This window comes from Diabrotica virgifera, chromosome 2, assembly GCF_917563875.1.
Source record: "Diabrotica virgifera virgifera chromosome 2, PGI_DIABVI_V3a".
Taxonomy (NCBI): domain Eukaryota; kingdom Metazoa; phylum Arthropoda; class Insecta; order Coleoptera; family Chrysomelidae; genus Diabrotica; species Diabrotica virgifera.
The window spans coordinates 238,524,719-238,539,500 of NC_065444.1; the positions used below are offsets into that span (position 1 = coordinate 238,524,719).

At 33.1% G+C, this 14,782-nt stretch overlaps 2 protein-coding genes across 2 annotated transcripts in view; one reads left to right on the top strand and one right to left on the bottom strand.

The window, feature by feature from the left end:
• Window positions 1–7,084: 7,084 nt before the first annotated feature.
• On the bottom strand, window positions 7,085–9,959 carry LOC114330880 (serine-arginine protein 55-like). Its single transcript, XM_028280302.2, has one exon. It carries the CDS (start codon window positions 9,834–9,836, stop codon window positions 9,099–9,101), a length of 738 nt encoding a protein of 245 aa, XP_028136103.1. The 5' UTR covers window positions 9,837–9,959; the 3' UTR covers window positions 7,085–9,098.
• A 783-nt stretch (window positions 9,960–10,742) lies between these two features.
• LOC114330877 (squamous cell carcinoma antigen recognized by T-cells 3) overlaps window positions 10,743–14,782 on the top strand; it is a 51,046-nt gene continuing 47,006 nt past the window's right edge. The window contains exons 1-2 of the mRNA XM_050644396.1: window positions 10,743–10,926; window positions 10,978–11,245. Of these exons, the coding sequence (XP_050500353.1) occupies window positions 10,846–10,926; window positions 10,978–11,245 (349 nt within the window). The 5' untranslated portion in view covers window positions 10,743–10,845. The remainder of the gene's footprint in view (window positions 10,927–10,977; window positions 11,246–14,782) is intronic.

Sequence of the window (14,782 nt, forward strand, 5' to 3'; positions counted from 1 at the left end):
AGAACAATATCATTAATAAGTCATAAATTATTCTTGAAAATAGTACATGGTCGTATAAATAAAAAACTAGAAGGAATAGATGAGAGTCAGTTTTGGTTCAGAAACGGACTAGGAACCAGAGAGGCGTTATTTGCTTTTAATGTGTTAGCTCAAAGATGCATGGACATGAATGTGGATGTGCACGTTTGTTACGTTGATTTTGAGAAAGCTTTTGACAAAAACATAGACAAAAGGGACTTACGAATAATAACAAACCTTTACTGGAATCAAAGAGCACAAATTGTAATAGATAACGAACCCAGTCCAGAAATTAAAAGCAGGAGAGGAGTTCGGCAGGGATGTATTATGTCTCAATTACTCTTTAATGCATATAGTGAAGCCATTTTTGAAGAAGCATTGCGATCGCGATCTCAAAGTAAAGGAATAATAATTAACGGAAGATTTATTAACATAAGATATGCAGATGATACCGTGATTATGACAAGCTCTGCTGAACAACTCCAACTACTACTAAACAAAACAAACAATTTATGTGAAGAATATGGACTAAATGAATATAAAAGAGACCAAATACATGATAATAACTAAGAAAACAAACATACAAACAAGCATACATTTGGGAAATGTACCGATAGAAAGGGTTGATAAATACAAATACCTAGGAACCTGGATTTCAGAGAAAAATGATCAAAAAACAGAAATAAGGACCAGGATAGAAATAGCAATAAATGCGTTTGTACAAATGAAAACAGTTCTCTGCAACAAAGACCTTAGCTTAGAACTGAGAGAGTAAGAGCTTTGAGATGATACATGTTCTCGATACTACAATATGGACTTAAAAGCTGGACATTAACGCAAGAACACATAAATAAGCTACAGTCATTTGAAATGTGGTGTTACAGAAGGATGCTTAGAATAGCATGGACAAAGAGGAAAACTGACACGGAAGTATTGCGAGAAATGGGTAAAGAATGCGAAATAATAAACACAATAAAAATAAGAAAGTTACAATATCTGGGACACGTAATGAGGGGACCGCGATATGAAATGCTAAGACTGATAATACAGGGAAAGATAAGAGGCGGAAGGAGTAGGTATAGGAAGGAGTGTCATGGTTAAAGAATTTAAGGGACTGGTTTAGATGCAGTTCTATAGAACTCTTTAGAGCAGCGGTGGATAGAGTAAAGATAGGGATGATGATATCCAACCTCCGATTAGAAGACGGCACTTGAACAAGAAGAACACAAGGATGATATACTCTAACTATCGGTTTAATGCCCGTCTGTCCGCGAATATAACTCCTCCTTTGTTAAAACATATTTATAGAATGTCAAATGAGAGCTTTTAAACCAAAGATGGTATTAGAGGTAAAAAATTTGACCTCTGACTTCTATTTTAGAATTGCAATCGGAAGTACTGTTTTATATGTTGATATATTATTCGACGCGCCTTAGCAAGACTAAAACAAATATGATTCCGATTTCATGCCTACCTGTCCGCCCGCGAATATAACTCAAGGATGGTATTTAAAGGTGTAAAATTTAACCTCGGACTTCCGGTTCCAGAGTTGCAATTCTAAGTACCGTTTTAAAGTCCCCGAAATAGTACAGGCGATATATTAATCGACGCGTCTTAGTAAGATGAGAATAAATATATACTTCCGGTTAAAAAGGTGTAATTGGAAGAGCCACATTATAGTTACAGAAATAGTGCATGTGATATATCAATAATCGCGTATGGGGCTTTTCATTCACAGTCATTTTTTTCGAGCTTCTGTCATATGTCGTATAATCCGTGTATATTGCTGTGTATCTAGCCTGCATTCTTTAAGCGCCTGTAACATTTTGCAAGCTCAACTTTGTCAAAGGCTTTTTGAAAATCGATAAAAACTAGAACTAGAGGTTTATTGTATTCCACTATTTTCTCTATTAGGGTTTTTATACTTTGTAGACGGTCATTTGTTCCGTAACTTTTTCGGAATCCTGCCTGTTCTCTTGGTTGATAAGTCTCTAACTTTCTTTCCATTCTCTTAACTATTATTCGCGTAAATAACTTATATAAATGGCTGAGGAGGCTAATCGGTCTGTAATTATCTAAATTGGCTTTGTCTCCTGCTTTGTGTAATAGAATCATAGTAGCGTTGTTCCAGTCTGTTACAATATTGGCGTTGTGAAGGCAGGTATTGAAAAGTAGCTTAATTTTTTCAAGTAGTATATTTGGCTGCTCCAAGAGCCATATAACTTTATCGTTGTGAGTGGCTCTTTATGCTCAGTAATTCACACGCATCAGTAACTCTGCGAGTTAAGCAGGACTAAGTGGAAGCTAAAGATGGTTCAACTGCAACTGTATCAGGTAAAACCAGGTTTCATTAGTCTTGTCCTCTGGGCACACAAGGTTCCACCGAGAGTCACTACTCATTCCCTAGCTTTTCCTATGACAAGAATGGATAAGGAAAAAAGCTTTCATCCAGAAATTTTGGAACTGGATGGAGCTCAGCAAGGAAATGATGAAAATACTTGTTGAAACAACACCTGAACCCAAATGAGGTTTTAACAGCACTAGCTAAAACTTTGCAAAAGCCACACAGATGTAAGGTATACACAAAAAATCCTTCAGATCAGTGTAGAAAGGTATTTTTTTCTTTTGGTGCCATCTCTATTACTGAAGATTGTTGTATACAATGTTGGTGAATTGTTCTGCTATATCATTTTTGTTAGGTCAGGTATCCTTTTTCCACTGACTTTGATGAGTGGATGAGTGATGATGAGCAAGGTATTCCCATACATTTCTCAACACAATATACTAAAATCACAATAAAGATGCACTAGAAATAAACAAACCAAAGCATGTTGAATATTACAAGGAGCATTCCCAAATCATGATTTACAATTATACATTGTAAATTCCAAATCATGATTTACAAAGTTTATACTTTATACTTTGTAAATCATGATTTGGGAGTGCTCCTCGTAACATTCAATGTGCCTTGGTTTGTTTATTTCTAGTGCATGTTTATTGTGATTTTAGTTTAGTAAACAAAATCACATGTTAGGAAACATCAATAAACTATGTTGTAAAAAATTTGAACCTTTTATGTAAGGGATGAGCAAGGTATTCCCATACATTTCTCAACACATTAAAGCTACAGAAAAAATATAATTATGCAGCACAAGTATAGAAAAAGACAATAGAAGTCAATATACTAAAATCACAATAAAGATGCACTAGAAATAAACAAACCAAAGCACATTGAATATTGCACGGAGCACTCCCAAATCATGATATACAATGTAAATCCCAAATCATGATTTACAAAATTTATACATTGTAAATCATGATTTGAGAGTGCTCCTCGTAACATTCAATGTGTCTTGGTTTGTTTATTTCTAGTGCATGTTTATTGTGATTTTAGTTTAGTAAACAAATTCACATGTTAGGAAACATCCATAAACTATGTTGTAAAAAATTTGAAGTTTTAAAGCCCTCCCCCTTCATCATAATGCATAGTTTACAGTCGAGGACAAAATTTGTCCTCAACATTTAATGTTGATATTATTGCAACAACTCAATGATCCCCTTACTTTAAGTCATTCACTGCTGACTTTATTCGAGGGTTGTTATATAGAAGCGGCAAAAACATACTGTATTGAAAATCAACAGGTCCCTGCCTCCAATCAGTCATGCACATCTAGGCAATGGACCACTTTGACTTCAATCGGAGACATGTGCAGCAAATGGGTGCGTTTGGACAACCACAGCAGCTGACTGTCAGCACAAATCGGCTGAGTGGTTGTATCCAGCGGTGATAGGGAAAGCTTTGTAAATCTCTCAGCGGCAGACTTCCAGCGGTGACATCCGACAGCTATCGCTTTCTCAGCTGTCCAGCTGCTGTGGTCATCCGAATGCAACCAATGTGTTGGATGTGTATGCTAAAAGTAATTTAATTCTTTTAAAACTAGAATCAGGTTTCATTTATATTAGTATACTCATGCTCCATACTCACCTAAGCAAAATTAAGCTTTGAAATAACTGAATAATAAAATTGTGATTATGTTATGACTATGCCGATGAATGTAATGGAAGTGCACTGCCCTGTGATAGAACCTAGTAAAAAATTATATTTATAGAAACAGTAGCGACAAATTGGAAATATGTACACCAAACAACATGAAGTCACCCCTCCCTCTTCTCTATGATGTAGTTTATGGATGTTCCCTTATGATCACCTCTCCATAATAAAATGAGGCTTAAAACCTCCGTTAATCGAAACCTTTTTAACCCGAAACATCGATTAACCAAAATAGCTGACAGTTTCAATAATTTAGTCAATAAAAAGTAAATTTAGAAAAAAAGCAATAAAATTAAGGAAATGAACATGTTTGAGTGTTTTTTTAAGAAATATTCAATTTTCTTTTGTGTTTTCTTTTGACGATGTTTTGCAGCTATTTATTTATTTAGCGTATGGCTTAAGTATATCACAGAATATATTTAGATTTATGCATTATACAATGCATCACAAACAGATGTCCAATTTTTTTATATATTCGATTGACCCTTCGGTTGCCATTACAAAGTCTATAGGGTCGCCTGTGTATGCTCTGCGTGGGCAGTCCTGAACAATGTGACTGATCGTCTGTCTTGCAGCGCCGCAGTCACAAGAAGGCGAGGGGAGTTTACCCCATCTGTGGAGGGAGTCGGCGCATCTTCCACAGTTTGTTCAAATTCGATTAAGGGCTGCTCAAATCTTACGGGGACGTTCAAATTCGCCAGGTTTCCCTATGATGTCCGGTAGACTATGGTAATGCGGATCTGTCCTACTTTCCCAATCTTCTCTCCATCGGGTATTTAAGTCAAAGTTGGATTGCTGCAGCGCTTGAGCAGATTGTAGAGGGGGTAACCTGGATCGGAGACGGTTTCCAAGAATATCGGGAATGTCGTTGTGGACTAGAAGCTGGCGACTGTCCATTATTTTGTTATATTCTTTAACCAATGCATGTTCGCGGCGTAGGTTGGGTGGTGCTATATTACTAAGGATAGGTAGCCACATTGTAGGGGTGGGCTTAATTGTGCCTGTTATCATACGCATAGTACGGTTTAGTTTTCTATATGCAGCTATATCTCTTCAATACTGATAATTTGATATAGAAGAATACAAAGAACAATACGTTATCTTTAAACCGAAACTCTTATCTGAAACAGCCTGCCCCCAATTATTTCAGTTAACGGAGGTTTTACTGTAGTAAAATTATACAAAATTATTGGATCAATTAACTTTTTTAACAGATTTTTATCCCAATCATAATCATGTGTACCATACTCTTAATACTAAACTTACCTTCCATAAATAACTCAAGTCCTGCTTCCGGAACCTACTTTGATAAGTCTGCTTCCTGCATTGTCTTAAGATTTCTACTTTAAGTCTCTGATAGTGATTGTCTCCATTCACTTCATTCTTTCTCTTTATGTCATGCTTTATTTTTCACTGGTAAATGGTTCAATATAGAACTATATTGAACATTAAGTAACTTCAGCATTGGAATAAGAATTGTGAAAACCAGAAACGTTTTTGATACATATAAAGTTGAGACTGCAGACACAAACTGAATAGAAATTCGTAACAAAGCAATATAAAAAATTAATGAAAAGTAACTTAATTTTTGGGTTATCTATATATTTCCTGATGGTTATTTATTGGATAAAAATCAAGTAGAATAGCATTTTGATAACTTGCTCATTACTGATTCCACATGCCTGCAGCCTATAATGTATGGGTACAAAACACAGACTATACTTGTTTTGTCATAGCAGTAATATTTCCTAAATTGTAAGATGTTCAAAAAAAGAAACTTCATTGGAAGAAATGTTAAAAAATGGATATTATTTCATGCACAGAAAAAAATACTACAGAATAAAACGAACCAAAGGGTATGGAAATTAAAACATTTCAGAAAAAAAAAATGAGAAATGTTCCTTAGACAACATCTGGTAAGTTTGAAAATTTCTTGTGACAGTGATTACTACCATTAGCATATATTATCATTTTCCAAATTTTTGTAACTTCAGTATAATTTTCTGGATAAGTTGGAATCAAATTGACTTGGTTTTGCTAATACTTTCTCTGGCCCTCATAGTGAAGTATTCACAGTGAATGGATATTAGCCAATCTCTTAACTGTTCTTCACATGTGATTGTGTTTGAACTTTGTCTCATTTTAACTGTTTACATCCATGGCCCAATAACTGATTGCAAACCATCATATAGGAAAGTTCTTCATGTTATTTGGAATGGAGTAAACCAAAGGACTGTTATGATCCATACAGAATATTAAATCTTTTGTTTTGTACTCTTTCAATACGTTGTTAACATCTTTTTTGGCCAATATTGAAAGTTAAGTGATAAATAATAAAGTAAAAATGCGTAATGGTTCTGCATGGTTCTGTAGATGGTACTATGGGTTTTTTTCTGGATTAGGGAACAACTCTTGGCATCCATCTCAATGAATACTGAATATTTGGTATTTGAGTTTCTATAGCTGTGTGGTGGAGGAAAAGCAAGAACATCAACTATGACCCTCTTTGACTGGATGGGAATATCTCTCTAGATGCTGTTTGGTCTGAACTGGGTAACAACTGTTAACATCCATTATCACCAGTTTTGAAACTGAACTTTGACTGGAATATTTCCTGTTTTAATCTGGATAGGTAACAGCTGTTAACATTTGTTGGCTCCCACTGAATATTGGACTTTGGGCCTGGGATGGCACATCATGGTCTGACGAAAGGTAATTCCTTTCTAGATGCTGTTTGGCTGGGATAAACTATTGTAACCTCAACTCGGTCTAGGATAGGATGCCACTGTCTAACAAGAAATAATTTCTCTCTGTTTAATATTTGGTATGGGATAGGTAACTGACTGAACATCTGTAATGACCCTCAAGGAATACTCAATCTTTGGTCCAGGATAGGAAACCAACTATTGACCTCTTAATGATACACATACTGAAACAAAATTATTTCAGTTAGAGAAGCATTAACAATTTTTTTATAAAAAAACTAAACCAGACAAAAGTAAAAAAAACGTCAAATAGATATAAAGATATATACTAAACTATTTATTATTAAAATTTATATAAATAAATTGGTGCTTCACTTAATTAATAGTTTGCATGATCTAAATATTTAAAGGCCCCAGTGCACGTTTGGCCAACTAGTTGAACCAAGATCAGTGTTTACTTGTTGGTAGAGCTGCTCAGTCTGCATTGGCCTTTAGTAGTGGTCCTTTGATATCAACGGTTGAAAGGTAAAAGGTTGTAACCCACAAATCAATTTTTTGATCAATTTGATTAGGAATTAACCTAATAATTTCATCAAATTACTTAATTGGAAAGTTTTTCTACTTCCTCAATAAGTTGATATTTATGGGTTACAACCTTTTACCTTTCAACCATCGATATGTATATGAAAAATCGACAACATTCAGTTTGTAGACCAACGTTAGACACTAATCCTGAAGTTACACCAAGTGGTTCTGTACATGTTGGTCCAATTAGTTGACCAAACATGTACTGGGCCCATAACCTATCCCACATGTTTTAATTGAAGATTATTTTTACCTTATTTTAAATTAAAATAAAAATCATTAAAAAACAAAATTAAATTTCAAAGTGTGATTGGCTTGCATTTTGTCAGAAACATGAAATTAATGAAAGGTTATTTGAGAATATTTACAGGACGAAAACTAACATGATGAAAAAGAATGGGGAATATATTATTATGGAATTGTGAAAGATGTACATATTTTGAAATGCAAAGAATATACAATTAAATTATTTCAAACTGAAAATAGTACTGGAGTATTATTTTCAAGAACACTATTGGAATATTATGGTAATAATAGCTATTTCACGAAACCACTCAGTCTACCAAATAACAGTGAGATGGGAAATCACAGAAAACTACGTAGTAAATATATGTAAAGATAGTTATAGAGATTATAGTTTTACTTTAAAATAAAAAATAATACATTGAAAACATTACAATACCAAAACCCACTTAGCTACTCAAAAGAGTGTACATAATTTTGAGAAAACTCTTTTGTCTTTATACTTAGGTAATTTATTTCAAGCATAATCTTACAATCAGAGTTAATATTTAAAAAAAAAATGTATGGAAAATCTACAAATAAGACTCTTACAGTAAAATAAAGTATCAAACCTACAAGTTGAATGTGTGAACAAATAATTTTTTTATTATTTTAAACATGGAAGTTAGTTTGTTAGAAAGTAGTTAATATCTCACAAAAATATATTCAGGGATTATGGCAAATTTTAGCAAAACAAAAAATGAAAAAAGTGAAATTTCAGAATAATGATCAAATACAATATCCAGTAAAAGCTAGTCAATAGTAAAAATAAATAAATGACTATGTGCATAAAAACAATTCCACGGAAAATGCAGAACTCTTTATGAGCTGATATACAGCACAAAGAAATTCACTTTGTATTTGAGATTTCAATGAGCACTGTGGTTGATGTTTGGTTTTTACACATTGTCTGAATTTTATTTTGGTACCGTACAGGTATTTTACGTGGGAGAGACGTTTACCAAAATAAAATTCAGAAAATTTGGAAAAACCAAACATCAACACCAGTGCACATTCAAGTCTAAAATACAAAGTGAATTCGGTCATGCTGTAAATTTATTAATGAAAGATTAAATGTTAGAATTTAGAAGCAAACTGATTACAAAAATGTTTTGAAATGATTTTCTATTTGGGATAAACTTTTACCAAATAATGTAGTTTTGAATAGTATTTGAAAATACCAAAATAAACAATTTTAATTATGATTAAAATAAATCAAATTGAAAATGAGATCTAATCGTGGTACTATATTCCCTGTACATTTAAATAAAGGCAAAGTTAATTATTCCAGTTTAATAAAGACACCTACAAAGATAACAAAAGTTTAGGAAAATAAAAGAATGTTCACACAATATCAAACATATTATGATAAACCATGATACAAGTTAGATTATGTTATTAAACTTAAAGGTACTGTTTACACAACATACATTGTGAAAATCAATGGAACGACTTCTTTAAATTCTGTCTTCAGATCTAGAATTTGACCTCCTCTTATTATCTTTGGAATGTGATCTAGATCTTGACTTAGAATGGCTCTTATTACGGCTGGCACTTCTTGACTTGGAACGACGCCTTGATCGTGATCGGCTGCGACTTACAGATCTGTTGTTTTTTCGTCCACCTCTTCTGTCTTCGAAAACTCTAATTCTGCGTCCGTTAATTTCAGTATCATCAAGCTTTTCAATAGCATTTTTCATATCGCTGTATGAAACAAATTCGACGACTCCCTCGTTTGGAACTAGTTTATGAGCATCAGCAAAGGTTACCTCACCGGCTTTACGCATGTAATCCTTCAAATCTTGCCAGCTACAACGGCTAGACAAGTTTTCAACAATAACTCTGTATTCTGTACGCGTCGGGGGCCCATATTTGTCACGAGCTCTAGAATTATCGTTTCTACCGCGTGGACCGCTATAACCTGAATAACCTCTATCTCGACCGCTTCCCCGCCATTGATCACTTCCGCGGGGCGTACCACGGGCTCTTTCTACAGTAATTCTTTCCCCCATTAAGTCCTTACCGTTTAGCTCATAGCAAGCGTCGTCGGCGTCTCTGTGATCGTCGAATTCCACAAATGCATAACCATTCTTCATGGAAACCTCCTTGATTCTTCCATACTTTCTGAAGAACTTTTCTAAGTCACGTTCGCGAATTTTGTAAGTAAGACCACCCACAAACACTCGGGTTGCCATTTTAACGCGATTAATGGCAAAATTACACAAATAATTGGAGAAATTCAACAAACAGTTATTTTCGTCACGATCTCTTGGGGAAAAGGACGCGAGAATGACAACTGACAATTCTTGTAGCTTTGGCGCCCGGCATTTACGTGTATTGAAATGACAGACACTTTTATTTTAGCATGAAATATGAACGCCACCGGAAGTTTGCACCACATGACCATTTCAAACCAATAACCGCAAAGTTCCGAAAATTCACCCAATGATTGATCGCTATTGAAATCACAAGTGTTGAGATAATCATAAAGACCAGGGAAATTTAAATTTAAACATTTGCATTGAGAAATATGTATCATTTCTAAAAAAAGGTCAAGATTAGTAAAGTAAATTTGGTATATAATACCTAGTAATTACAAATAATAATAATATTCCTTAAATTTAATAAATCATTGTATTATCTGTGAAAAAGGAGTGGCTTTAATTATGTGTTTTAACTATTTATAATGGGAAATAAGCCACAATATTATTAAAAAATGATTTTTATTAACGTTTCGACGCCCAAATCGGGTGCCGTTGTTAAAATACAAAATACTACTACTTAATTATGTGTGTTTCTTTCATATATACCTTTAAATCATTTTCTCCTTTATTGATATATGAAACCAAAGATTGTATTGAAATTTATAAATGAAATCATTTTTTGCTTTCACGAGTCTTTCAACTATTTGTTGTATCTAACTTTTTTATATAGAATATTACTGAGTGATTACAGATTCTATTGAAATTCAGAAGTTAAATATATTTTTGATGATAAAAGCGGCAAAATAAAAAGAATGAAGGCAAATTATATGCAACACATTTTGCATCTGAACACAGGTCACTAAGGTAGGCAACACCCAGAACCAGTCCTTGTCTTGTCAATTTGTCAATGAAAATTAAATTGTGAGGTTAATAAGTTTACAAACAACTAAGTTTAATTTAATTGTAGTTAAAAAATATAAATATTTTTTAACAGGGTAAAATGGAAACTAAAATGAGTGCTTCTGAAGAAGAGAATTCAAGTTCTTCGGATTCATGTAATGAAGAGGATGATATAGAAAAAGTAAATATTATAAAATACCTTTTAAGGATTTTTAATTTAGAGTGCTTTTAGGATTTACTCAGGCAAGCTGAAATGCTGGAAAGCCAGTTATCAACCAACAAATACTTGTATGATGTTCATATCGAAGTAATTAACATATATAGAAAACTGTCTGATTTAAATTCAATGAGGGAAGCTTACCAAAGGTTTCGGGAATGCTTTCCATTAACTCCAAAAATATGGTTGGAGTGGATTAAAGATGAGATAAAAATTGCCAGCACACAAGAAGAACAAGAGAACATCTTTAGCCTTTTTGATGCAGCTGTAGATGATTACCTCTGTTGAGTATTATTTAATCAGTTAAATATAACAATATCAATTTCAAGCCCTATAGTAATGCCTTGACCTTCCCAAGTTTATTTCACCATTCAGCCCTACGTCCATCCAACCATCCATAGTTAACCACTGCCAATTTGCTACACATATTTTTCTAGCATCTTGGTCTGCACCATCCCTCTTAGCCTAAGAGCTAGTGAACCCTCCGACTAACGGTCTTCCTGTAAGGCTAGAAATTTGTATCGTGATAGTTCATAGCACACCAAGACTAAAAACCATGACCTGGTAGGCATCAGCCCTGCACGTGTATCTACCAGGTGAATCGAAAAGTGCATAGTTTAGGGAAAAAATAAACTTTCTCCTGTAAAGTTTAAATTTAAGTATGTGTTTGAGTAAGTCATTTAGAAGAAATGTGTACAATGACGGGCGATTCTGAAGAGCATAAGACCTTGCCAGGCGAGGGGAAAGGTTAGGGGTTTTTCATAAAATTATTTTTTTTTGCATCGAACAAAATTTTTTTAGGTTTTTTGAATCATTCCAAACAGAAAAGGTGTTTAGTGATTTTTCTCTTAGGTTAATAGTTTTTGTTATATAAGCGATTAAAAATTTTGAAAATTGTGAAATCGGCCATTTTAACCCTAAATCGGACATTTAACTAAAAATTTCAATGTTGCTAAGGTAGGTAGATATTCTTTAACCATTGATTGATGAAATCCCAAAGAGTTTTTTGCAATACAATATCGGAAACCCCTTTGTTTTTTAATTGCTATACAAGCGGGCACGACACTGTAGTATAAGTGAGGATGTTTGAGTTGGCATAAATTCATTATCTCGAGAATGGGCAAATTTGAAGAGAAATCCTCAAACAGGTCGATTTTTATTTTTAAATTAGGACTTTTTGGCATATATATAATACTAGTGACGTCATCCATCTGGGTGTGATGACGTAATGGATGATTTTTTTAAATGAGAGTAGGGGTTGTGTGATAGCTCATTTGAAAGGTTATTTAATTCTCTATTCAGTAATATAAACATTAACATAATTATTTATACAGGGTGTACAAAAAAATTTTTTTTATTAAATTAACTTTGATTAAATTTGACAAATAGAAGAACATTTTTTTTGTACACCCTGTATAAATAATTATGTTAATGTTTATATTACTGAATAGAGAATTAAATAACCTTTCAAATGAGCTATCACACAACCCCTACTCTTATTTAAAAAAATCATCACGCCCAGATGGATGACGTCACTAGTATTATATATATGCCAAAAAGTCCTAATTCAAAAATAAAAATCGACCTGTCTAAGGATTTCTCTTGAAATTTGCCCATTCTCGAGATAATAAATTTATGCAAACTCAAACGTCCTCACTTATACTACAGTGTCGTGCCCGCTTGATTAGCAATTAAAAAAACAAAGGGGTTTTCGATATTCTATTGCAAAAAAATCTTCGGGATTTCATCAATCAATGTTTAAAGAATATCTACGTACCTTGGCAACATTGAAATTTTTAGATAAATGTCCGATTTAGGGTTAAAAATGGCTGAATTTGCAATTTTCAATATTTTTAATCGCTTATATAACAAAACCTATTAACCTAAGAGAAAAATCACTAAAGACCTTTTCTGTTTGGAATGATTCAAAAAACCTAAAAAAATTTTATTTGATGCAAAAAAAATAATTTTAGGAAAAACCCCTAATCTTTCCCCTTGCCTGGCAAGGTCCTATGCTCTTCAGAATCACCTGTCATTGTACACATTTCTTCCAAATGACTTACTCAAACACATACTTAAATTTAAACCTTACAAGAGAAAGTTTATTTTACTCCTAAACTATGCACTTTTCGATTCACCTGGTAGAGACACGTGCAGGGCTAATGCCTGCCAGGTCATGGTTTTTTGCCTTGGTGTGCCATGAATTATCACTATACAAATTTTTTTAGCTTTACAGGAAGATTGTTAGTCGGAGGGTTCACTAGCTCTTAGGCTATCTACCTTTGGCCTACCTTTCCCTCTGCTTGACACCGGTTATGGCATAAGAATTTCGGACAGCTTACAGTTTAGGGCAACGAGCGTACAGTGTTGTCATATTTTTTATAATTTAGTTTAGTTAAAATTCAGTTTAATTTATTAGTGTATTCTTAGTCTTACTTCATAGGTTAGTTTATTCATTTAACTAAGTTAGTTTCTTTTTATTACTATTTACTATATGCTTTTACTATAGTGTCTAAATGACATTATAGATAGATGTTTCTGTTTATTTTCTGATTTCTATCTAACCAGCTGTTTTTGATTTTTAAATTATATATTGTGTTCTTGTTTCTATTAACTATTGATTTTTATATAATTTGAATGTTTTTAGTATACAGTGGAACCTCGATTTTCCGTCAGGGCACTGGACCAATAGTCCAAGTAATGAAGCTTAAAATAGGACAAAACCTCGCAATTTTTACAGAATGGATCGATTTGCTTGAAAATTTGAGAGTAAGTAGTGGATAGTCCAAGGATCAAAATCTATATGATGCCGAAAGGCGCTTTTACCATGGGGGTGGTTGCCACCCCATGTCGGGGGTGGTTGCCACCCCATGTCGGGGGTGAAATTTTTTTATTATATTTTGACCGCAAAAGTTGGTAAAATCATTAATTCTAAGCAAAAAATGTTCTATATATTTTTTTGATAAAATTAATAGTTTTTGATTTATTCGCTATCGAAAGTGTTAGTTTTATATTAAAAAAATTAATGTTTTTAATCAGTTTTCTGCAAATAACTCAAAAAGTTTTCGTTTTATCAAAACAACTTTGCTTAACAAAAATGTACCTTTTGAAAAATCAACAAAACCATTTTTTTAAATTTTCTTTAATACCAATAGTAATCGAGCTATACTTTATTATATGTTAGCTCTTCTTCGTCAAATGCTAAATATTGTAGTTTTAAAGTCAAAAGACGGGAAAACTATGCATTTTTCGAAGATAATTTGTTTAAACTAATTTGAAGTATTTAAAAATATCTTTCTCCAGAAATAAAAAAAGTCTTTAGCTCAAAAATTAAGTGGCTTATAATGAAAAGAATATCAGACCCTATATTTTTCAGCGAAAAAGTGATCGAAAGCAAACCCCTAATCACCACCCTGATTAAAATTAGTCATTGACCTTATTTCGTCTTCTTTATTTATGTATTATTAATAGGTTCTAGAAGTTTAACTGGTTTAGAATGATTAGTTTAAAAAAAAAATGGAGTCAAAAGCAAATATCGAATTTTTGAAGTTTGGTAAAAAATTCCCTTTTCTTCAGAATAGAAAGATTATCATCAGAGATACGAAAAAATATTTAAATATGAAATTGTAGCTTAGTTAATTCCTAAGAACCTGGTTTGAAAAAAAATTTTCTACGGTAAAAATTGAGTGAGCTATTGACAATTAAATCTTGTAATAACATGCAAAAATCGCCTTTACCAACCCTTTCAAAGTCACCACTTTTTGCGACTGAGGATTTTAAAAGGATTTAATATTAATAGTGTTATAGATCTTGTAAAAAC